This window comes from Capricornis sumatraensis, chromosome 3 (genome assembly GCF_032405125.1).
Source record: "Capricornis sumatraensis isolate serow.1 chromosome 3, serow.2, whole genome shotgun sequence".
NCBI lineage: Eukaryota > Metazoa > Chordata > Mammalia > Artiodactyla > Bovidae > Capricornis > Capricornis sumatraensis.
The window spans coordinates 65,027,939-65,052,221 of NC_091071.1; the positions used below are offsets into that span (position 1 = coordinate 65,027,939).

At 36.2% G+C, this 24,283-nt stretch overlaps 1 protein-coding gene across 1 annotated transcript in view; it reads right to left on the reverse strand.

Annotated features, from left to right (window-relative positions):
- MTX2 (metaxin 2) overlaps positions 1–24,283 on the reverse strand; it is an 83,354-nt gene that overhangs the window by 25,597 nt on the left and 33,474 nt on the right. The window contains exon 3 of the mRNA XM_068968251.1: positions 23,449–23,495. Within this exon, the coding sequence (XP_068824352.1) occupies positions 23,449–23,495 (47 nt within the window). The remainder of the gene's footprint in view (positions 1–23,448; positions 23,496–24,283) is intronic.

Sequence of the window (24,283 nt, forward strand, 5' to 3'; positions counted from 1 at the left end):
GAAAACTAAGACTTTAGAATTAATAAATTAAATAAAACCACAGCTATTAAATGTATTAATTCTTTGAATATAAATTCACTGACTGTCTAAACACATGACATGGTAGGAATTTTTTAACACACACACACACAGAGAACATAATACCCAGCACCTAACTGCTGAGACCCTGAAATTTAATAAACTTGATGTAGTTTCAACATATTGAATGAATTAATTAAATTCATAGCACACAAAAAAATTCATTGAAGGGGTAGAGTGTTGGCATATTTTTTTTATTTCTGAAAAAAACTCAAAGGAAAAAGTAACATTAGATCATCGACAACCAGTTAAATATGAAGGATTGAAGTTCTATATTTATCTCTGCAATCTTTCAAAAAAATCCAATGAAATAACAGTGAAGAAACAGAAAGCATATAAGCTCAGAAAAACACCAAGAATGGAAGAGGAGACCAAAGCAGACCAGAGGTGTCAGCCCGTTTTTGTAAGAAGAAAAGAAGACTTCGCAGGGCAGGGGAAGCTGAAACCTAAGAGCACAGAGAGGGGAAAAACAATCCATTTGCATCGCAGAAACTAGAAGACTCCAAAACTGGAGGCCAAGTACCACAGCAGGCAGAGGCGAGATAAAGCAGTGAAAACAGGAGAACTGCATGGAAGCCATCAGACAACCGGCCCATCCGCAACTTGGCAAAATTCACAGGTTCATCCTTCAGAAGAACCAAACCCGATGGCCCTGATGGAGAGTAACAGTGAAAAGAAAGGGAAGGGAACGTATGTACGCTGAAGCGTCACTCTCTCTCTCAGCTCCCAAACACTGGCAGCCAAATTTAGTCCTTACAGACTCTCTTTCCATAGAAAACACCTGCCAATACTGATGGGTAGGTGGCCATTTAAGGTAATGGCCAAAAAGATAATAGCAAACTGTGCAATCAGTCTATAGTGAAGCCCACATGTCAAAAATCCCCCATCAGCTTCTTAGTGCCTCAGTCTTAAATATAAATTGCTAGCAGAGATCAAGAGATATTTGAGAATAGCCTCAAACATACAGAGCCAAAACAAACCACAGAAAAAGGAGGGGAGAGGAAACAGAAAAGGCAGAAAGCAGAGAACAACTTCAAAGAAAATTTATAATGGTTAATATTTATTGAGCACTTACTATGTCCCAGGTACTTACATAAAAGCTCTACTTTATGGGGTAGATACAAAAGAAAAAAAAATCCCTATTTTAAGATAAGAAAACAGAAGTACACAGAGATTAAGGAATCTACTTAAGGCATACAGGTAGAAGGGAAAGGAGGGAGGGAAGGAAGAAAGAAGAAAAAAAGGAAAAGGAAAAAAGGAAACAAAGAAAAGGGGGGAAAAAGAAAAAAAGCAAAGCATACAAGGGACTGAGATGACACTGAATATCTTAATAGCAATTCCAAATGCGAGAAGATGACAAAAGGCCTTCCAAATTCTAAGGGAAAATCTTGCCAACCTAAAATTCTCCATGTGGCTAAGGTATCAATCGAGTGTGGATAGAATAAAAACAACACAATACAAGCAAGGTCATTAAAAAGCCAAAATAAAAATAATAAACCAAGAAAAAATGAGCACAGAATGCAGAAAATTAGGGGATTCAACATTTAAAAAAAGGAAAAGAGAATTCCTTGAATGATAAAGAATAGCAGTCATAGGAAAACATTTCTGAAGCCTACCAAAAACCATTCCATTTAAAGTACAAAGGTAATATTTCCAAGAAATAAATAAATAAAAGACATGATGTGTTTGACCTCTGTGAGGGAAAAGTTTTACAGTTCAAAGAGTATAGAAGAGAAAATTACCCAAATGAATTAGATAAAGCAATTATTTACTCAAAGGAAAAAAAAATCATATAGAAAGAATATGTCCGTTGTACACCAAGCCACTCAGCCAGGATCAATATTTACATTCTAATTATAATATAAACACTGAATATTAATTTAACTCCAAAGTTAGAGAACTATGGGGAAGATGGGAGAGAGTTGTAAAGGGGAAATTAAATTTCACAGTGAAATTTAATAGATAAATTTAAATTTAAAAATGAAATAGGAACATGTCAGGGAATATTTAACAGAAGGATTCCTACGTGCTGTTTCTCATAAATCCTCTGTTCCTTATCAATTTTTGTTGCCAGAAATGAGAGGAACAGCAAGCTGCTCCCAGGACTGAGGTCATAGGATGAGACAGGCCTGAATCTCCTTCAGTAAACATTCTCCTTACGACAAAGTTGCTGAGTCTGGGATAGTCTTTCTTGAGATATGGATTGTCTCCTGACCTTGTGACCATTATTAATCCCTTGTTCCCTTGGTAACGGCTGCTGTACCTTTGGTTTTCTGATCTTTATCATTGTCGAAATAAATTTCTTGTACAACAGCCTATATATACTCACAGAAACATCATTAAAGCACCTTGGCTCCATCAGAGCTTGGGTCCCTGTGTCTTTTTTCTTTCTTTCTTTCTCTCTTTCTCTCTCTCTCTCTCCCTCCCGCTCTCTCTTTCACTTTCTTATCGTTGACTCCAGACCACCAGGTTCTGATCCATTAAAGGACCCGAAGAAGTGGTGCCCAAACAGGGACAGATAAAAACCATTTAAAAAGAGACTGCCCTAAGAAGCCCACTCCAGTGTTCTTGCCTGGAGAATCCCAGGGACGAGGGGGGGCGGGGGGGCCTGGTGGGCTGCCGTGTCTATGGGGTCGCACAGAGTCGGACACAACTGAAGAGAGTTAGCAGCAGCACCCCTGAGAAGGCTAATAAAAAACCTACAAAAATCTGCCCTCACTGCCATAGAGGAATGCATTGGGCCAAAGATGGTAAATCTAAATTTGATATTGAAAGAAAACCTATTCCAGGAAACTCCAAGTAGGGGGCCCCCCAAGTCCACTTCAACAAAAACCAGGGGCAAATTCTATCTTTTCCCTCAAACCCTCAACATCCGGCAGTGCTGCTGTCAATACACCAGCCCTAAATGATTTTTTCCTTTACCTTCAAGCAGTCCCTTCTAAAATACCTACTGGACTTTTTGGACCCCTGCCCCCACAAACCTTTGGTCTTTCACTTGGCCATTCTAGTTTGACTTCTAAAGGAATTACTGTTCACCCTGGAATAACTGATTCAAATTGTAAAGGAGAGATTCAAATTATGATGTCATCTCAGATTCTATAACAATTCAAAAAGGGGGACAAAATTACTCAATTACTTCTTTTACTTCTTATTAACTCCTCTAATAATGTATGGACAGGCGGATTCAGCAGTACAGATCAAAAACAATTCTTATGGACATCATTGGTATCTGAATATGCCCAACCAAATATAAATATCAAAATTAATGGTAAAAGATTTGCTGGACTCCTCAACATTGGATCTAGTCTTAATATTACTATTATTTCCAAACACTTATGGCACAAATCCTGGTCTATACAAAAAGTCTCTTGCCAAATTGCAGGAATTTCTGAAACCAAAGTACAAGAAATTAATCAAAATGTTCAAATCTACCCATGTGAAGGACCAAAAGGCCAGGCTGCAACATTAAGACCTTATGTGACAGATTAATCTTAATCTAATAGGAAGGGACTTACTTATGCAATGGCAAACTCAGATATACATTTCACATTTTTCCTAAGGGCCACTGTTCATTTAACAAACAAAGCAATTATTAAAATAACTTCGAAGAATGACGAGCCTATTTGGACAGAGCAATGGCCCCTTACGAAAGAAAAATTATAGGCTACTAAAGAAAGTATAGACATACAATTAGAATTAAAACATACTGAGGAAACTTGCTCTCCTTGAAACTCTCCTATTTTTGTTATAAAAAAGGAATCTAACACATGGCATCTCTTAACAAACCTTAGAAAAGTTAATGCATCTATGAAACCTATGGGTGCATTACAACCAGGGATCCCATCATCTACTACTATTCCTCAAAATTGGTACATTATTATTACTGATTTACAAGATTGCTTTTTTTTTTAATATACCTTTACACCCTTTAGACTGGGAGAGATTCACTTTCTCTATCCCTTACTCTAATCATATCAGGCCTCATAAAAGATTTCAATAGACTGTGTTACTCAAGGTATGTTTAACAGTCCTATTTGTCAAAATTTTGTAGCCAAGGCTTTACATTTAATGTGACAGCAATTCTCTCATGCATATATCATTAATAATATACTGTAACTGCAAAAAATAGAAATGATATTTTTGACACTGAATGGCCATGATATTCTTTAGACTCCAGAGAAAACTGATTAAAATAAAATCTTTCTTGAAATTGCAAAACCAGATCTTCTTACACATGCAGTTAGGAAAAGGTTAACTTGTTAAAATACTTTTTTGGAGCTCCAATTCTGCCTGGGAAACAAAAACAGGCCTAAGGAAAAAACCTAAAGTTAACTCTTATTATGTGCTTGGGATACACAGCCCACTCTATCTGGGACTCCAGCCATATACAAATTGGTGGAATTCAGAAAAAAAAAAAAAAATCTATGTATATATATTATAATATATATGTATGTATAATATATATACACACACACATATAAAAGATATTTTAAATTTCAAGCAGAAACCTGTATCTGTCTGTCTACCTAAAATTATCTATGTCTCAATGTATGTCTTTGTTTCTGGATAATATGAAGTCAATGAGCTCTATTAATAAATTCAAGTTCACATGCACTGAAAAATATTCAACATCAAACATAATGTTTATTTAAATATTAATAGAATTTAAATATAATTGTTTGCTAATCTAATTAACTCATGTCTTAAATCATCAACATTATATAATACTTTTATTGTACCTCAGTTCAGTTCAGTTGCTCAGTCGTGTCCGACTCTTTGCAACCCCATGAATCGCAGCACACCAGGCCTCCCTGTCCATCACCAACTCCCAGAGTTCACTCAAACTCACGTCCATCAAGTTGGTGATGCCATCCAGCTATCTCATCCTCTGTCGTCCCCTTCTCCTCCTGCCCCCAATCCCTTCCAGCATCAGAGTCTTTTCCAATGAGTCAACTCTTCGCATCAGGTGGCCAAAGTATTGGAATTTCAGCCTCAGCATCATTCCTTCCAAAGAAATTCCAGGGCTGATCTCCTTCAGAATGGACTGGTTGCATCTCCTTGCAATCCAAGGGACTCTGAAGAGTCTCCTTCAACACCATGGTTCAAAACCATCAATACTTCGGCACTCAGCTTTCTTCACAGTCCAACTCTCACATCCATACATGACCACAGAAAAACCATAGCCTTGACTAGACAGACCTTTGTTGGCAAAGTAATGTCTCTGCTTTTCAGTATGCTATCTAGGTTGGTCATAACTTTTCTTCCAAGGAATAAGCGTCTTTTAATTTCATGGCTGCAGTCACCATCTGCAGTGATTTTGGAGCCCAAAAAGATAAAGTCTGACACTGTTTCCACTGTTTCCCCATCTATTTCCCATGAAGTGATGGGACCAGAGGCCATGATCTTCATTTTCTGAATGTTGAGCTTTAAGCGAACTTTTCCACTCTCCTCTTTTACTTTCATCAAGAGGCTCTTTAGTTCCTCTTCACTTTCTGCCAAAAGGCTGGTGTCATCTGCATATCTGAGGTTATTGATATTTCTCAAGGCAATCTTGATTCCAGCTTGTGCTTCTTCCAGCCCAGCGTTTCTCATGATGTACTCTGCATAGAAGTTAAATAAGCAGGGTGACAATATACAGCCTTGATGCCTTTTCCTATTTGGAACCAGTCTGTTGTTCCATGTCCAGTTCTAACTGTTGTTTCCTGACCTGCATATAGGTTTCTCAAGAGGCAGGTCAGATGGTCTGGTATTCCCATTTCTTTCAGAATTTTCCATAGTTTATTGTGATCCATACAGTCAAAGGCTTAGATTTAAGGTAAACTAAATTTGTCAACAAAAAAGTAACTCTTTATATATATATATATAAATATATAAATGAGATGAAAACTTTTAGATAAACTCTATTAAAAATATTTTTTAAAATGTCTATCTAAAATAATCTCTTAGGATTCAGTTCAGTTCAGTTCAGTCACTCAGTCGTGTCTGACTCTTTGCAACCCCATGAATCGCAGCACGCCAGGCCTCCCTGTCCATCACCAACTCCTGGAGTTCACTCAAACTCACGTCCATCGAGTCAGTGACGCCATCCAGCTATCTCATCCTCTGTCGTCCCCTTCTCCTCCTGCCCCCAATCCCTCCCAGCATCAGAGTCTTTTCCAATGAGTCAACTCTTCTCATGAGGTGGCCAAAGTACTGGAGTTTCAGCTTTAGCATCATTTCTTCCAAAGAAATCCCAGAGCTGATCTCCTTCAGAATGGACTTGTTGGATCTCCTTGCATTAGCCTAACTTGAATTTCTAGAATTGTACTAAACTAAATGATAAAAGTTTATTAAATAGCTTGGTCATTTCCAAATAAACTAAGATTTTAAAACATTAATTACTGAATACTAACTTCCTCTTACAAAAAGTTTTTCTTACAGAAAAACTAAAGAGATGTTAGACTATTAATAAATATATATATAATAAAACATATATGATATATAATGTAATATAATAAATATATTCACCAATCTATAAAATGCTAATATACAAGACACTTCATAGTTGCTAAAGAAAAGTAAGATATATGCTTTTAATAAAAAGATATAAGAAATAGCAAATAAAATGATGAATGCTATGCTAAGTCACTTCAGTCATGTACGACTCTGTGAGACCCCATAGACGGCAGCCCACCAGGCTCCCCGTCCCTGGGATTCTCCAGGCAAGAACACTGGAGTGGGTTGCCATTTCCTTCTCCAATGCATGAAAGTAAATGATGAATACAAAAATATAAAAAAGGTTTATGACAAATGAAAGAGAATTTTATGGCAAATTGATGTAACTCATTGCCCTGAACTTTCTTCCTCTTCCTTCTTCTGTGTCTCGATAGATACAAATTCTTCTTTTATATGGGCCACACATCTCCGAGGTAAAACTACACAATGTGTTATAACCCACCTGTTAGCTTACTTTACAATAATGAGAACACCTAATTCTATAAAAACAGACAGAGGCCCTGCCTATATTTCTAAGCACTTCAAACAATTTTTACATTCATTCTCTATTAAACAGATTAAAGACATTCCTTACAATCCACAGACACAAGACATAACTAAACAAACACATTACACAGTGAAACTACAAATAAAAAATTAAATAAGGGAGAATACACAGGAACACTTTTATCTTCCTTATCCAGAGCAGACTTTACTAGATTCCAACGCAATATATTCTTTAAGCCTATAACTACTGTCAATATAGCTTCATTTGTTTTAAATTTTTTAAACTTACTGCAAGAAGATATTTTGACAAAAGCAGAAAAACATTTTGAGACATTGAAGGACACCTCCCTTCCTTTGCCTATTTGATATCAAGACAGGTTAACTAATCAATGGAAATCTAGGAAACTAATTTTACAGGGAAAGGGGTATGCTTGTATTTCTCCAGATGGATCCAACGAACTCACATGGCTTCCTCTTCAGAAGATTCAACGTAAGGGGGCCCCCAGCATTCAAACTAGAGACGAAACAACAAAAACCCCAAGAGGAAGAAATTCCAATACAAGCCATGGCGGCTTTAAGAATTTCCAAAAAACGCCGCACTCGACGTCATAGACCTTATGATCTCCCTACTTGGGGACAGATAAAAACCCTTACTAATCAAGCTGAAAATCTGATTTCTCAACAGGGAATGTCTCAGAATCCTGAAAATATTTTTTCGCTATGCTTGCTTTGCTTGCTTTTGCTTCCCCCACTCAGGCTGACTTGACTGATCACACTTTTTGGGCTTATATACCTCACCCCTAACCCCTTTTATTGTAGGTTATAGAATGGACAGATATAGGACCAATCATATCCACTAATGACTCAACACATATGCCCCCTCCTTGGAGCTTGGAGGGGCCCTCTCATTTTGAGGAAGAAAGAAGACTAATTAACATATCTCTAGGCTATGAAATCCTTCCTTTATGCATGGGCCCAACAAAATTATGTATTAATGTTAGTCAACAAACATGGGCTTTCATCCTGCCTCCAAAAAGGAACTTCCACACATTGCTTGGACTGTTTACTGCCCTGTCCTTTTATAAAAACCACGTCAAATACTACCAAAACTCTAGGAAAAGGACAAAAGTTAAAATGTAAGAGGTTTACTTAAGAAAACTTTAAATATACTCCTGTTTATTGAGATAAATGTCAAGCTAAATCAAGGAAATTAATGTTTATGGCCAATTACACCATTGTTGATTGGGGACCCATGGTATGTGGGTATCTAACTGTTCAGATGATATTAACAACACTATGTGTGACTATGCTACTCAAGCAGCATCAGTTAAGTTCAGTCACTCAGTAGTATCCGAGTCTTTGCGATCTCATGAATCACAGCACGCCAGGCCTCCCTGTCCATCACCAATTCCCGGAGTTTACTCAAACTCATGTCCATAGAGCTGGTGATGCCATCCAGCTATCTCATCCTCTGTCATCCCCTTCTCCTCCTGCCCCCATACCCTCCCAGCATCAGAGTCTTTTCCAAAGAGTCAACTCTTCACATGAGGTGGCCAAAGTATTGGAGTTTCAGCTTTAGTATCAGTCCTTCCAATAAACACCCAGGACCGATTTCCTTTAGAATGGACTGGTTGGATCTCCTTGCAGTCCAAGGGACTCTCAACAGTCTTCTCCAACACCACGGTTCAAAAGCATCAACTCTTTGGTGCTCAGCTTTCTTCACAGTCCAAGTCTCGCATCCGTACATGGAAAAATCATAGCCTTGACTAGACAGACCTTTGTTGGCAAAGTAATGTCTCTGCTTTTCAGTATGCTATCTAGGTTGGTCATAACTTTTCTTCCAAGGAATAAGCGTCTTTTAATTTCATGGCTGCAGTCACCATCTGCAGTGATTTTGGAGCCCAAAAAGATAAAGTCTGACACTGTTTCCACTGTTTCCCCATCTATTTCCCATGAAGTGATGGGACCAGAGGCCATGATCTTCATTTTCTGAATGTTGAGCTTTAAGCGAACTTTTCCACTCTCCTCTTTTACTTTCATCAAGAGGCTCTTTAGTTCCTCTTCACTTTCTGCCATAATTATTAACTGATATGCAGAGTACATCATGAGAAATGCTGGGCTGGAGGAAGCACAAGGTGGAATCAAGATTGCCGGGAGAAATATCAATAACCTCAGATATGTAGATGATACCACCCTTATGGCAGAAAGTGAAGAGGAGCTAAAAAGCCTCTTGATGAAAGTGAAAGAGGAGAGTGAAAAAGTTGCCTTAAAGCTCAACATTCAGAAAACGAAGATCATGGCATCTGGTCCCATCACTTCATGGGAAATAGATGGGGAAACAGTGGAAACAGTGTCAGACTTTATCTTTTTGGGCTCCAAAATCACTGCAGATGGTGACTGCAGTCATTAAATTAAAAGATGCTTACTCCTTGGAAGAAAAGTTATGTCCAACCTAGAGAGCATACTGAAAAGCAGAGACATTACTTTGCCAACAAAGGTCCGTCTGGTCAAGGCTATGGTTTTTCCTGTGGTCATGTATGGATGTGAGAGTTGGACTGTGAAGAAGGCTGAGAGCCGGAGAATTGATGCATTTGAACTGTGGTGTTGGAGAAGACTCTTGAGAGTCCCTTGGACTGCAAGGAGATCCAACCAGTCCATTCTGAAGGAGATCAGCCCTGGGATTTCTTTGGAAGGAATGATGCTGAAGGTGAAACTCCAGTACTTTGGCCACCTCATGCGAAGAGTTGACTCATTGGAAAAGACTCTGATGCTGGGAGGGATTGGGGGCAAGAGGAGAAGGGGACGACCGAGGATGAGATGGCTGGATGGTATCACTGACTCGATGGACGTGAGTTTGAGTGAACTTTGGGAGTTGGTGATGGACAGGGAGGCCTGGTGTGCTGCGATTCATGGGGTTGTAAACAGTCGGACAGGACTGAGCGACTGAACTGAACTGAACTGAACACTACAATGGAGTGTTACCATGACAAAGGGCTTCTTGGGTGGCTTGATGTTGGGTGGCTTCTTGGGTGGCCTTGTCCTGGAATCATCCTTGATAAAAAGATTGGGCCTGAACAACGGGACATCTGGAAACTTGCTGCGAGCACCAAAGAACTTGGGACTTGGACTGGACATTTCACAGGGACCAATCATAGTCATAGAAACTATTTTTTTCATTATGGAAAGGAACTATTTCTTTCTTTTGTTATAATCAATCATATTTCATACAAGCTTGTGTTCCCCTTCCTTTTGTTCTAGCTATAGGAAGTCTACAATTCAATTAAACTTTACGTTCTGTAACTTGTATATATTGCAAATTATATACTTGTCTAAACTCTTCTGTTTCCTTAAGAAATGAATCCCTTTTGATTCTTTGATCTCGATTACCAATAAATCTCCAGCGGCCCTGGAAAGAAGGTCCCATGGCTGGACTTGCTTCCCAGTTACTTACTAAATTCCTCCGGCGATCTAAATGATTCATTGGATGGGTGATTTTTGGCATTCTGGGATGAATAGCTATTTGCACCACTGCTGCTGTCACTGGTGTTGCTTTACAAACCTCAATTCAAACAGAATTTTAACCAAAATTGGACTAAAGATGTTCTTACTATGTGGGCCACTCAGGCTCAGATAGATGAGGATATTCAAGATGAAATACAGGAACTAAAGACAGCCATTAAATGGGCTGGAGATCAATTAATAGATGTATAAAAACACGTGATGCTAAAATGTGACTGGAATTCTACTTAATTTTGTTACTCCTGTTCAATTCAATAATAGTGCTTACAACTGGGAACAAATCAAATTTCATTTACAAAACATACATGATAATGACTCATTATTACAGAAAGAAATCTTTGAAACCTCTTCTAGAAATCTGTCGTCTTCCACTAATTTGAAAACTTTAGATGAACAACTAGCTGATTAATCTGGGCTAGACCCACGCGGATGGTTTCAAAGCATTACTCACAGCATCAGGTCTGGAACTCTAATTTTGGTGATTGTCTTGACAATTATATTTGTCGTTTACTGTTGCCTTCATGCAAAAATTGTTAAAAGTAAACAAACTCAAAAGGTGAGAACCCTTTTTACAAATATTATAAATAAATAAGGGGGAATTGTCAGGGAATGTTTAACAGGAGGATTCCTATGTGCTGTTTCTCATAAACCCTCTGTTCCTTATCTGTTTCTGTTGCCAGAAACCAGTGGAACGGCAAGCCGCTCCCAGGACTGAGGTCATAGGATGAGACAGGCTTGAATCTCCTTCAGTAAACATTCTCCTTACCACATAACTGCTTAGTCTCTTTCTTGAGATATGGATTGTCTCCTGACCTTGTGACCATTATTAATCCCTTGTTCCCTTGGTAACAGCTGCTGTACGTTTGGTTTTCTCATCTTTATCATTGTCAAAAGAAATTTCTTGTACAACAGCCTATATATACTCACAGAAACATCATTAAAACACCTATGCTCCATCACAGCTTGGGTCCCCGTGTCTTTCCTTCTTTCCCTCTCTCTCTCTCTCTCCCTCTGGCTCTTTTACTTTCTTACTGTCGACTCCAGACCACCAGGTTCTGGTCCATTAAAGGACCCCAACAGGAACACAAACATCTTACTTCAAAATTATAGCAGTAAATACCCAAGGGAAAAAATGCAGCCAAAAGAACTAAAAGATATTGTCTCTGGGTATCAGGATTTGGGGTAAGGTGGGACAGTATACATTTTTTGTGTGATAGGCCTCCCATACATTGCTGGTGGGAGTATAAATGAGTCACTTTGATCTGTTTAGTAATACTGACTACTAAGCAGATGCCTACTCTGCTGCTGCTAAGTCACTTCAGTTGTGTCCAACTCTGTGCGACCCCACAGACAGCAGCCCACCAGGATCCCCTGTCCCTGGGATTCTCCAGGCAAGAGCACTGGAGTGGGTTATGCCTACTCTATCAGCCAACAATCCCCCTTTCCAGAAATATACCAAAAAGAAAGGAGGCATAGAGCCACTAACATACAAGGATGCTCCTAGCAACTTCATCCATGTAATCAAATGACAGGAACTCAAATACCCACTAACATGAGCAGCAACTCCAACATTTCTAATTCCAAGCTAAAAAGGATATATGTCACCAACTGCTATTACAAAAAAGGGAAAAGTAAAGATAAAAAGGTTATACATTTTTCTTAACTCTAAAATTTTTCAGAAATAGCATTCATTGGGAACTTAAGTAAGAGAAATTCTTGAAACAGTTCCAGAAGATGACACCTATGATAGTCAACGAAGATTTTAAACTCTATTTCTTCAATAATTACTTCTGAATCATACCTTTTGGGAACTACAGCTCAGATACTTTATAAAAAAAAATAACTGAGGAATAAAATGTATTTCATTTACATACAATTAAAATTAAGGCCAAGAGTCTAAAGAAATAAGGACAATCTGTTACCAATCAATTTGACCCTTACAAATATCTTAAATCCTATATTCAAAAGTTGCTATTATAGATAACAATGCAACTACTTTGATTAGATTATAAAACTAGCAGCTTACATGTTGGGGAAAAACCTAACACATGCTGCAGATAAAAGAATGGCAATAGAGGACAGATTGGAGAAGGCAATGGCACCCCACTCCAGTACTCTTGCCTGGAAAATCCCATGGATGGAGGACCCTGGTAGGCTGCAGTCCATGGGGTCTCAAAGAGTCGGACACAACTGAGCGACTTCACTTTCACTTTTCACTTTCATGCACTGGAGAAGGAAATACAACCCACTCCAGTGTTCCTGCCCGGAGAATCCCAGGGACAGGGGAGCCTGGTGGGCTACCGTCTATGGGGTTGCACAGAGTTGGACACGACTGAAGCGATTTAGCAGCAGCAGCAGCAGCAGAGGACAGATTTGTGGTTGACAACGGGTTGGGGGCAAGGAGTGGAGTATTGATTAGGAGTTTGGGATTAACAGATGTAAACTATTATATACAGAATGGATAAACAATAAGGTCAAACAATAAGGTCCTACTGTATAGCATAGGGAACTATATTCAATATCCTGTGATAAACCATAATGGAAAAAGAACATAACTGAATTACTCTGCTGTACAATAGAAATGAACACATTGTAAATCAACTATGCCATGCCTTCATGCTTAGTTGTGTCTGATTCTCTGCAACCCTTTGGACTGTAGCCCGTCAGGCTCCTCTGGCCGTGGGGTTTTCCAAGCAAGAATACTGGAGCAGGTTGCCATTTCCTTCTCCAGGGGATCTTCCCGACTCAGGGATCGAACCTGTGTCTCCTGTGTCTCCTGTACTACAAGAAGACTCTTTACCCACTGAGCCACTGGGGAAGCCCACAAATCAACCACACTTCAATAAAATAAATTTTTTTTATTTTATTTACTTTTTTATTTAAAATTTTTATTTTTACTTTATTTTACTTTACAATACTGTATTGGTTTTGCCATACATTGACAAGCATCAGGAATACAGACGGATTCTATAACAGCAATCCTTCAGTAACATGGTGGCAAGGCTTCTGGTAAGATAGTTAAAAATACTCAGTTTATGAAATGGTGAAAAGGGCTCAACCCTGGTCGAATGGAAACACAGCCAGGCAACAACAGGCCCACCCTTGTTGCTGCATCTGCACAGGGAAGATGCTCGCTCATTGAGATGCTGTCCTTATCATCATTTAAAGTACTCTGACTTGCTGTTGCTGACTCATAAGCCATAGCACTCTTATAACAGGGCTACTATCAGCACACTCCCACTCCTTTGTCACTGGTTAAGTGCCCCAGCAGAACCTAATGGATCCTAACAGAGTGGAGATTTAAGAAGCAAGCTGTTTAAGTGGAAGACTAGAGTGTCTTAAAACAATGGAAACCTCTGCATTAGTCTTTTAAGAGTCTATACAGAACAGTAAGAGGTAACAGAGCAGAAGCCTCCCAGTGAGCCATCTCAGAGTAGGATCTTGACGCCTGTGTCAGTCTGAGAAAGTTTCTTTACCTCATAAGCTTCCCCATTTCTAAAAGGAAGACAATTTATTAGGCAGATGAACTGAGGGGTTGGATGTGAAACACTTTACACACCAGCTGGCACACAGGATTTTAATAAATATATTATTATTAAAATTAGTAGTAATAATATTAGTAAAATAAATTCTCATAGATCTATCTGCAGGAAAAAAAGACTTTTCAACCTTGGTGATTTCAAAAGAAAACTTTATCTATTAACATCTCCTTAAGAGAAGAGGGTAAATAAATAATAATTATATACAGTAACTATTTATAATCAAAATAGAAAAACTGTATACTAAGATAAAAACCTCTAAGTAGATATAAACAGAATATAACCAAAAGCCTATACAATACACACTCGATTCAACAAAGCAAAAATAAGAATGAAGATATTTTAATACTGACATAAACTTCTACTTTACAAATAACTTCTCAAAGTCACACATGCTGATGAAACTGATAAAAGGCCTCCCCCTCCAGAACATTAGCTCCATTAGTGCAAACTGACCATGCCTACCCTGTTCACTACTTTAACCTCAGCACACCATAGATTCTCAACAAACATTTGCTTACTAAACAAGACACAGATATCCATAAAAACAAACCCAAGTTCACAGAAAACTAGTAAGCTACAACACAGATTAGCATTTCATGATTTTATGGTACCAAAGCTCACTGCATTAAAAAGATCAATGTGATTCCTATTAAATTCAGAGGTATTTAAACAAGTAATGTTTTAGAAAAACAGTAACAGGAATTCAACTTTTTAAAAAATTAGCTATCCAGAAATCGTCAGAAACTACAATTCAATACACACAAAAACTTTTAAACAGAGAAACTTTGTTACCAAAAACAAGAAATGCTACTGGGAGCACATATGAGACAGATCACATAAAAGAGGACCTTCCTAATTAACACAACTCTCACCTGAATACCACTCTTGGAGTATCTGACTCAAGTTTAGATACATCCATACCTGACAGCTGTAGAAAAAAATCAAGTTCTGAAAGAAAGCAACAAAAAAGACGACCATAACAGGAAAAGGTATAAAGTTTCCCTGTTAGAACTAAATATAAGTAAACGTAAATTGTAGAGTCAAAATTTAAGTAAAAGAGTTATAAAGTAGTTAAAGACCCAGAAGCAACTCTTGGAACCCAAGAACCTAATACAATACCAGTCACATAACTGGCATTGAGCCTAATAACAAGAAATTACTTTTTTCTAAGCTCCTATGAATGTTGTGAAGTTCCGTGATTCACAGATAAAATAAATATTCCAACTGAGAGAAATAACAATAACAACAACAAACCCACCAAATTTAAAATTCTTAGGATAAACTAAGTGGTAGATGGCAGCAATATAAAATGTATTCATTTCATTTTTTAACCTAATGATAAATTCAATAATGAATCATTTACCAATGAACAACACAATTAATTTCCTTCCTCTTCTTTAGCCCAAAAACAGAAGGAATATTTGTCTTATAAATTAAATACAAAACAATATTCTTTAATTGCACTTAAGCAAAAAAATCAACATTGCTTGACAATAAAAACATTGAAATAACTCAAACTTTTAAAGAATTGTCTTTAATAAGTTTTTAAAACTTATTACACTGCTTTACACTGATTAACACTATGGAATTTAAGGGATTATAAACATAGTTTCTAAATGTACATAAATTTAAAATTTACAAAATTATCCAAATTCTAAATAGAGAAAATCCATTTTCAGTTCAGCCGTTATCAGTTATCCACAGATAGCAGACCTCAGGTTTTCCTCTTTAGGACAAAGATTCTATTCATTTCATAATTAAATTTGAAATATTTTAGGTAAGAACTCACTAAGGACTCTTCTAAATCACGCAATGCCATTTTCAGGGCACAAAATTAAAATAATTCCAAATTTTAATTCATATCTTGTTTCACCAGGACAGAAAGGAAAATCTATGACAACAACTGAAGAATTATTTTCCACCTTACTAAGAGACATGTTTTAAAATTAAAAACCAAGAAAAATTTTAAAACAATTCATTTTTTACATCAAACAGCTGTAGACCCTATAATTGAAATAATATATCTAAAGGTTACAAATGAAAAGTGTTAGGTATCATTCTTAAAGTGACAGATTAAGTTCCTAATCCAGTTAAAGCAATAGTCACATTTGTAGTTTAACATAAATTAAGACCTTAATTATATTTGTGACTATTTTAGACAAAATAACAAATTCCTCTGTACCTGGGAATGTAATTTATAGCAAAGCCAGGTTCATTTTCCAAACCAATCTATTTCACACTGCAGAAATACTCTGGTATAATGGTATAATGTAATTCTTGTTGTAGAATGTTGAAAGAGTAGATTCACTAAAAGCACAGAAGAGGTTTGAAGATAAATGAAGATGCTATTCATTCAAGGGTAATTTCATCTTAGAACTATATGAAAGATGTTTCACTCACATGGGATAGTGTATGGACCTCAAATTTAAGTGTATTTTCAGCTCAAATATAATGCTGCTAGATTGATTATGTTGATACTGTATATCTAATAATGAAGAATTCTAGCCTTTTTCTGTTTAAGAAAATAGACTGTCATTTTTTTCATCTTACTGCTATGTCTTTATTGTTCTGTTTAACAGCAACAAATTTTAAAATTCTGCTTGCTGTTTACTTCTTAAACAGAAAAAGTCTATGGTTGATATTCTAATTTGTAATCTCTCAAAACTACAGGAATGTAAATTTTTTGCTAAGTTAGGTAGATACTGATATTAGCAAACTATTACTCTGTGTAACCATTTTACATTATTTCACTAATTACTAATAATGACAACCCTAATACCCATCTAATTCTGTTCTGAATACTTCATTTTCACAAATTTTGTAAGACCAATTTAAATGTTTTACATATACCACACCATTTATGTGTTGAGGGATTAATACTGAGAATTTTTTTAATCTGCTAAATTCTATGTGCAATTTAAGCTCACAGTTATCTTTTTTAAAGGTCACATTTTGTACATTTAAATCATTACAGGTGCTAAAAGCATATATCACCAAAATACTTTGTAATACTTCTGAGATTAAAAAGGTAACCTAATGTAACATTCAATCTGAAGAATTTAAATCAAGGAAACATCTGCAGCCTGCATTTTGCTCATTTTAGAATACTGAAAAGGATTCACTGAATTCTCTCCACCCCTTAGCTTTCCTTCTCCTCATCCTGAAAGGGAACACAGCAGTCTCATTTTGCAGAAAATGATCAAAGTGGAAAGGATAAACGTACTTTACAAAACTAAAACTAATTTCCTTTATGAAATTTTAAGAAAGTTACATCAATTTTAAAATGTTTTACATAAAATAACATTCTGTTACTTCTCTATTAAAATAATTGCACTGGTGAATTCCTACCTGTTATATTTATATCAGGTTTAAACTGACACTTAGAAACTGCATACAACCAGCAAACCAAAAAATGTATTAAACCAAACTGAAAATTCAAAATAATTTCCTCTAAAATTCTGCAGGTAAGTTGTCCACTGTGACCATCTGAATGATACAACAAGTTTACAGGGCTGTAAGTTCTTAACCACAGTTGTTTCCCCACACAACTGACCTGTAGTCTCAAAGAAAAGAGATACTCCTTTCTTCTGCTCTTCCCCAATCACAACATCAGGATATTACCATTTAACCTCAAATTAATACGTCCACCTAAAAGGCATCATTTGCAAAAAAGGAAAAAGCAAGTGTCCGCTATTTATCAGGATATCTAACACATTAGTGTCTGTGGTCCAGTATTAATGCAGCCTATAAAAATGCTGACTTTTTAAATGACTAAAACACATTCAACAGAAAGAATACAGTGTTTTTCTGTTGTGTTCCCTTTCATTTTTAGAGATTAAGTATTTATTCACAAAGGATAGGAAAAAATAAGAATATTAAGTAAAATAGGGACATTTCCCTTAACCTGAGCTTAAATGTTATTCTTACTGGAAATAAGTAAAAACTGCACAAGTAAAAAGTAAGGCTACTTTTTCATGCAGCATTCTAATAATCAGTTTGAGACACTGTCTAAAAAATAAATTCAATAATTAAACTTTTACAGTATTCAGATTAAGCCATACAAAAAAGAGAAACAGTTTTCTTTTTAAATTGGCTTCATATATACTAAACAAAATCCTTTCTAGAATAGAATTTTGTAATCCTATTCTTTCTAATAAACTTACTAGAAATAAATTATACAGACATTCACAAAATATGCACAATCCTTGAAAAATAGGCACTAATTCAGCATTCAACATCATCTTCTAATTATACTGCTTTCACCTCTTTCAAAAGAATTTCCCATTTATTACCTAACTTGAACTTCATAATAACCCATAATATAGGTAAGACTACCTTCATCACATTTTAGAAATCCAAAAGCTGCAATATAGCTTTCACGTCTTAATGTAATCCATAAATTGTTATATATAATCTGCTAGGAAATGTCAGAAATGATTTTTGAATTAAGTTCAGTTCATCTACCTATTTCTAGATAAAACTCCAAAGATCTGTATCACACACTTAACTGGTATGCAGCAAAGTGTTAACAAGTATAGACTTGACCCAGACTCCCTGAGTTTGCACTCCAGCTCTGTTGAGTACTAATTATGTAAGTTTGGGCCAACTGCTTAACTTTTCTGCCTCTACTTCCTAATCTGTAAAATGACAATAATAATGCTACTTACCTCATATGGTGGCTGCATATGAGGATTATCTATGATACCTAAAGTATATATAATAAGACCTGGCACATGAAGTACGGTGTAAATTTTAGCTACAGTTATTATTGTTGTTCTATCAGTATTATCTGCAGAAGGGGGATTTTAACAGCACTGACTTCATACACTTATTATAAGGATTAAGTGAGTTCCTAAGAATTAAATGCTTAGCACAGTGATTAGCATGTAGCAGGCACTCAGCCAATGCTGCTGGTGTCTTTTTACCTCCACAATTTATGGGCTCTATGACCTTAGCCAGACTTTTCCTGCACTTCAGTTTCCACATATTTAAAAATGAGCTTAATAACAAGTACCATACACTTGGGTCATGGTAATGATTGAATAAGATGTCTCTCAGAAAAGCTCTTTAAAAAGAGTGCCTTCAACAACAAAAGCTTCAATACTTAATTCTAAAACAGGCCTTATTTAGTAAATACTATTAAAATAATATTTTGTTTGAATTAAAGCAATCTACACTAACAAATTTTAGGCATACAATGAAAGAATGATTAGAAAATTATTAATGTTCATATAGATTTAAATACATCCAAAAATAATTCTTACACCTAACATTTTCTTTAATCACTTTAGGTATTACAAAGCCTCCAAGCTTTCATTCCTGCTGCTGACACTGATAATGTGTACTTCTGTCAAAGAACCAGGAAAGAAGGAAATAACCAATATTCACCACCATATGTTTGTAATATCCCAGGTGCTTTTCTAAGTGCTTTAATGTTTATACACATTTCATATATTTTTTAACACATTCAACCTTCATGACATCCAGTAGGACAGCTTCTATTATATCTGCATTTTAAAGATAAGGAAACTTAAAGCAAACAGTAATGTTTGAGGTATCCGGAACAGAGATTATTTACTCATTTCACTTGTGGAATCTGCTAAAAAAGACGAGATACTGAATTCGTAAAGACATAAATTTCTTGAAGAAAAATCAAATCAAGTATTTTCTGCAGAAGACTTTGAAGTTCATATATATTTGGTTATACAGTATTTCTAGACATGTGCTGTCCAATACAAGAGCTGTCAGCTACATATGGCTATCGAGTACTTGAAATGTGGCTGGCACAAATTGAGATGTGTAAAATACACATCAGATTTTGACCTTAACATAAAAAAAAAGGAAAAACATCCCGTTAATAAATTTTGTATTGATTATGTTAAAATGATAATATTTGACAATATTAAATAAAATATATTTATTAAAATTGATTTCACATTTCTTTTTACTTCTTTTAGTGTGGCTACTAGAAAATTTTAAACTATTATACATATGTGAGTGGGCTTCCCTGGTGGCTTAGTGGTAAAGAATCCACTTGTAAAGCAGAAGACCACCTGCAACGCAGGAGAAGCTGGTTCAGTCCCTGGGTCAGGAAGATCCCTTGGAGAGGGAAATAGCAACCCACTCCAATATTCTTGCCTGTCCATTCTTGCATGGACAGAGAAGCCTAGCAGGCTACAGTCCATGGGGTCACAAGAGTCAGACATGACTTAGTGACTAAACAACGGCCACCACCTTACATATAAGTGGGCAACATTATATACATTATGTATCGATCGGGCAGTTGGTTTAGGGGATAGAGAATAGTAACAGAGAATTGTATCAAAGTTCTTTTCCAATCAATACAAGCTTCAAAGCGGAAATAATACTATGAAATGGAAGATTTCTCTCCCTAATGTTTGTGTATGTATAACACTGTATGTCGGAGAAGGCAATGGCACCCCATTCCAATGCTCTTCCCTGGAAAATCCCATGGACGGAGGAGCCTGGTAGGCTGCAGTCCATGGGGTCGCTAAGAGTCGGACACGACTGAGCGAATTCACTCTCACTTTTCACTTTCATGCATTGGAGAAGGAAATGGTAACCCACTCCAGTGAGAATCCCAGGGACGGGGGAGCCTGGCGGGCTGACGTCTATGGGGTCACGCAGAGTTGGACACGACTGAAGCGACTTAGCAGCAGCAGCACTGTATGTACGCCCTGCCATATATATGTATGTGTACACACACACACACACACACACACACACACACACATAGTACTGCTTGTAAGAACCAGAGGGACACATTACTCTTAATATTTCATAATATTCAACATACAAGATTATTTAATGACTAGGCAAACACTTTAGGTAACAACAATACTTCGTGGATGAAAGGAGGAAAGCAAATCTAACACAAAAATAACAGCCATAGGGAAAAATTTTTTTAATTTGCTTTTAAACTGAAATCAAAAAGAGGTTTCTTTAATCAAAAAAAAAAAAAAAGTCTAACCATTTAGTTCCAGGAACATAATAAATGCAAAGCCTATGTGGTATGTAAAATTTAAATTTCCTGATGGCTTAGGTGGTTAACTACTAAAGTATCTAATGCTTAATATCTGGTATTTTCTAGGAAATATCCAGCTTATGGATACCTGTCACACTGTTAGATCAATTTTATACATTTAACTGATTCTTCCAAATGGATACTCATCCACTATATAGAAGAAAATTACTCTATAAAGTTTACATCAGATATCTGGAAAAGTCACATTTATAGTCATGGCTACTATCAGCTGTCAAGTCAAAGAATATTGAAGAAAACCAAGAATTTTTAATATATGCTGGTTAATTCATCATCTAAGTGACATGTGTAGGATAACAAAAAATTAAAACAGTTATGCAAAATTCTGCATTTTAAAAGATTCTTATTTTCTGGTTTTAGCTTTAATTGCAACTATGATTTGAGATGAATGTTGAGAAAACAAATCAATAAGAACCATAAAAACAGAATTACTAAAGAAGGTACACACTAAGATTTCTTTTTTCTTTCCTTCTCCAGATTATTTAAAATGTTAAATTTTTTTAACGGTAATATACTGATATCTTGGTTTATGCCAAAAACTAGTTAAGCCATCTATTCTAGGGTTTCTTAACACATTCACATTTAGGGCGGGATAATTCTTTCTAGGGCGGGACTGTCTCGTGCACTGTTTCACAGAATCCCTGGCATCTACCCAACAGATGCCAAAAACAGCCTCCCCAACAGCTGTGACCATCAGAAATGTCTAAACGCTGTCAGATGTTCTCTGGGGGGTCTGAAACCCTCCCTTAACTAAGAACTACTGGTCTACTCTTACCCAAAATAACATTCCTACCGGTGAAAATTACTGCAGTTCTTCCTAAACTAATATTCTTTAGTTTTAGTGGCTTTTCATACAGGATACCCAGAGAGCTTCAGCTGGGAGATCAATAAACCTCCTGATACCATATGCAGAATTGCCCAGGTATGTCTGTGTCTATGTGTGTGTTGCAATGTTTCCTGGAAAAATATCCCATAGCTTCATGAGACTGAAAGAATTATCCCCAAAATGGCGACTAAAACAGGGTTAAGAACTAGTGCTTCAACTAAAATAGTCACTGTGCCCTGAAGCTATCTTTTCAAAAATATAAAGACTGAAGACACTATTTCATACATAACAAATAATTTACTTGTGTTATCAGTTATCAAGCAAGACTGCTTCTACCCCACTTGTAAACCATTCATTCAACAAATATTTACTGAGCATACTTTATATGCTAGGCACTATTATTAGTATTTGAAAACTAAACAAACTCCAACTTCCTTATGCCCCTGCCAAAAAGGAAGTATAAAATACTCATTTAGTAAATATAACCAACCGAGAATTTCTGCTTCTCAAAGATTAACATAAGAAAATACACTAGTTATAGTACTAGTGCCTAAAGATAAACGTAAGTAAATAAAATTTATATTCTTCGTAAAAATATACAAATCTTCTAAAAGAAGTAAAAAAACTTGAAAGAAACTTAAAAATACTCATTCTCATACAAATATTGTTCAAACACATTGCCTTCTATCTTTTCCTTCTTTCTCCGACTTAAAAGTAAAATGTACTGAATGACATACCGATTAATCATTAAGTCCAGAAGATACCAAGTTGTGTTTAAAAAAAAGAAAACACAAGACGACCAAGTGCCTAACATACCTAGAATGCAGCAGAAGCAGTCCCTCTTTCTTTTCTTTCTGTCCTCAAGCTCACAATCTCATTTCCAACAAATGGCTTGGCTTAAATTTCTAAGTTATCTTTTAGGTGCTACACGTTAAAACACTCTTTGTGATTCAAACTATGCAAGCTAACCAAACAAAGAGCAGCTAAATATGTAAAATGTTTCAATATTTGTAATTCCATAAACTACATAAACATTTCCCTTTTCTTTAAAAGCAAACAATCCCCAAGTATCCTGTTCTTCCTATAGTGCAGTTTAAAGTTTACAGGGCCACAAATCTTGTGGATTACACAACTGTGATATAAAACTCGAAGAGCTGTTATATCCAATAAGTGGTCTGGGGATAATAGGCACTAATGTAATCAATAAATATATAAGGCGTCGCTGAAGAAAAATATGTCTGCTTCATAACCACCAAATGGATTAAGGCTAGAATGAGTACAATGAGAGAGTGACACTTAAATACGTAGTGAATAAATCTTTACAAGTAAGTTAGAAAATAGGTTTGTGCCTATAAATGAAGAAATCACCCCAAATAATCAATACTAGCATATTTGGCCAAAACCAAAAAGTAAAAAAAGTGCATTATTTACATATTTACCTGCACAGCAAGAGAAGCTGCATTGTCAGAAAGCAAAATTTGCTCCCCTGTAGAAATACAACGGAAGGTCTGAGTCAAAAGCGTAACTATTAAACAAGTAAAATACACTTATAAATGCTTTTTACTTTAAAAAACTATTCTTATTTCTAAAAAGAAAGCGTAATCATGAAGTTCTATATCAATGTTACAAGATTATAATTTGGATTAAAGTATCATGATATGTAAATAACAATGAAGACTATTTCCTCTAAATCTATTTGATCACTTATTATATTTTATCAGCAATATGTACGTAAAACTGCTCACTTAAAAACTAAAGCTTTCTTCAAGTTTTTAAGAAATAATCCCTTTCATTAAAATTAAGTAAAATAGGATCTCTGTCAAACCTCTCTAGTTAAAAGTAAAAGCATTCAAACTCGTATAAAACCAGCTTACAGTTAATATTGCACAGTGTGTCTAGATCTGTCACACAAAAGAAAGATGACAAGTTCACTGCAATAAAAATTCCATGCTTAGAAGACGAGGGCTGCTGCCTATTAGTCTTCATTACTTCGCAGTCTTCTGACAACTGTAGCAGGCTGCTGAGCCCCAAATGGGGTCCATAATGTGATCTGATGATATATGAAGAGCTGCTAAAGGGAGCCTGAACCATCCTAGCCTATACATTTTAACAGTTCCTTTTTACTGAGAGCCCACTTTACCACAGGACTTCAAAAATCTGCTGTGTCAGCTATTGGCGCAGTAAATCTGCCAACTACTCCTGCAACCACATCATATTACACTGTCTACAGCAGCCAATATAATGAGTCAATAATAAACTAAGCACCTTACAGAC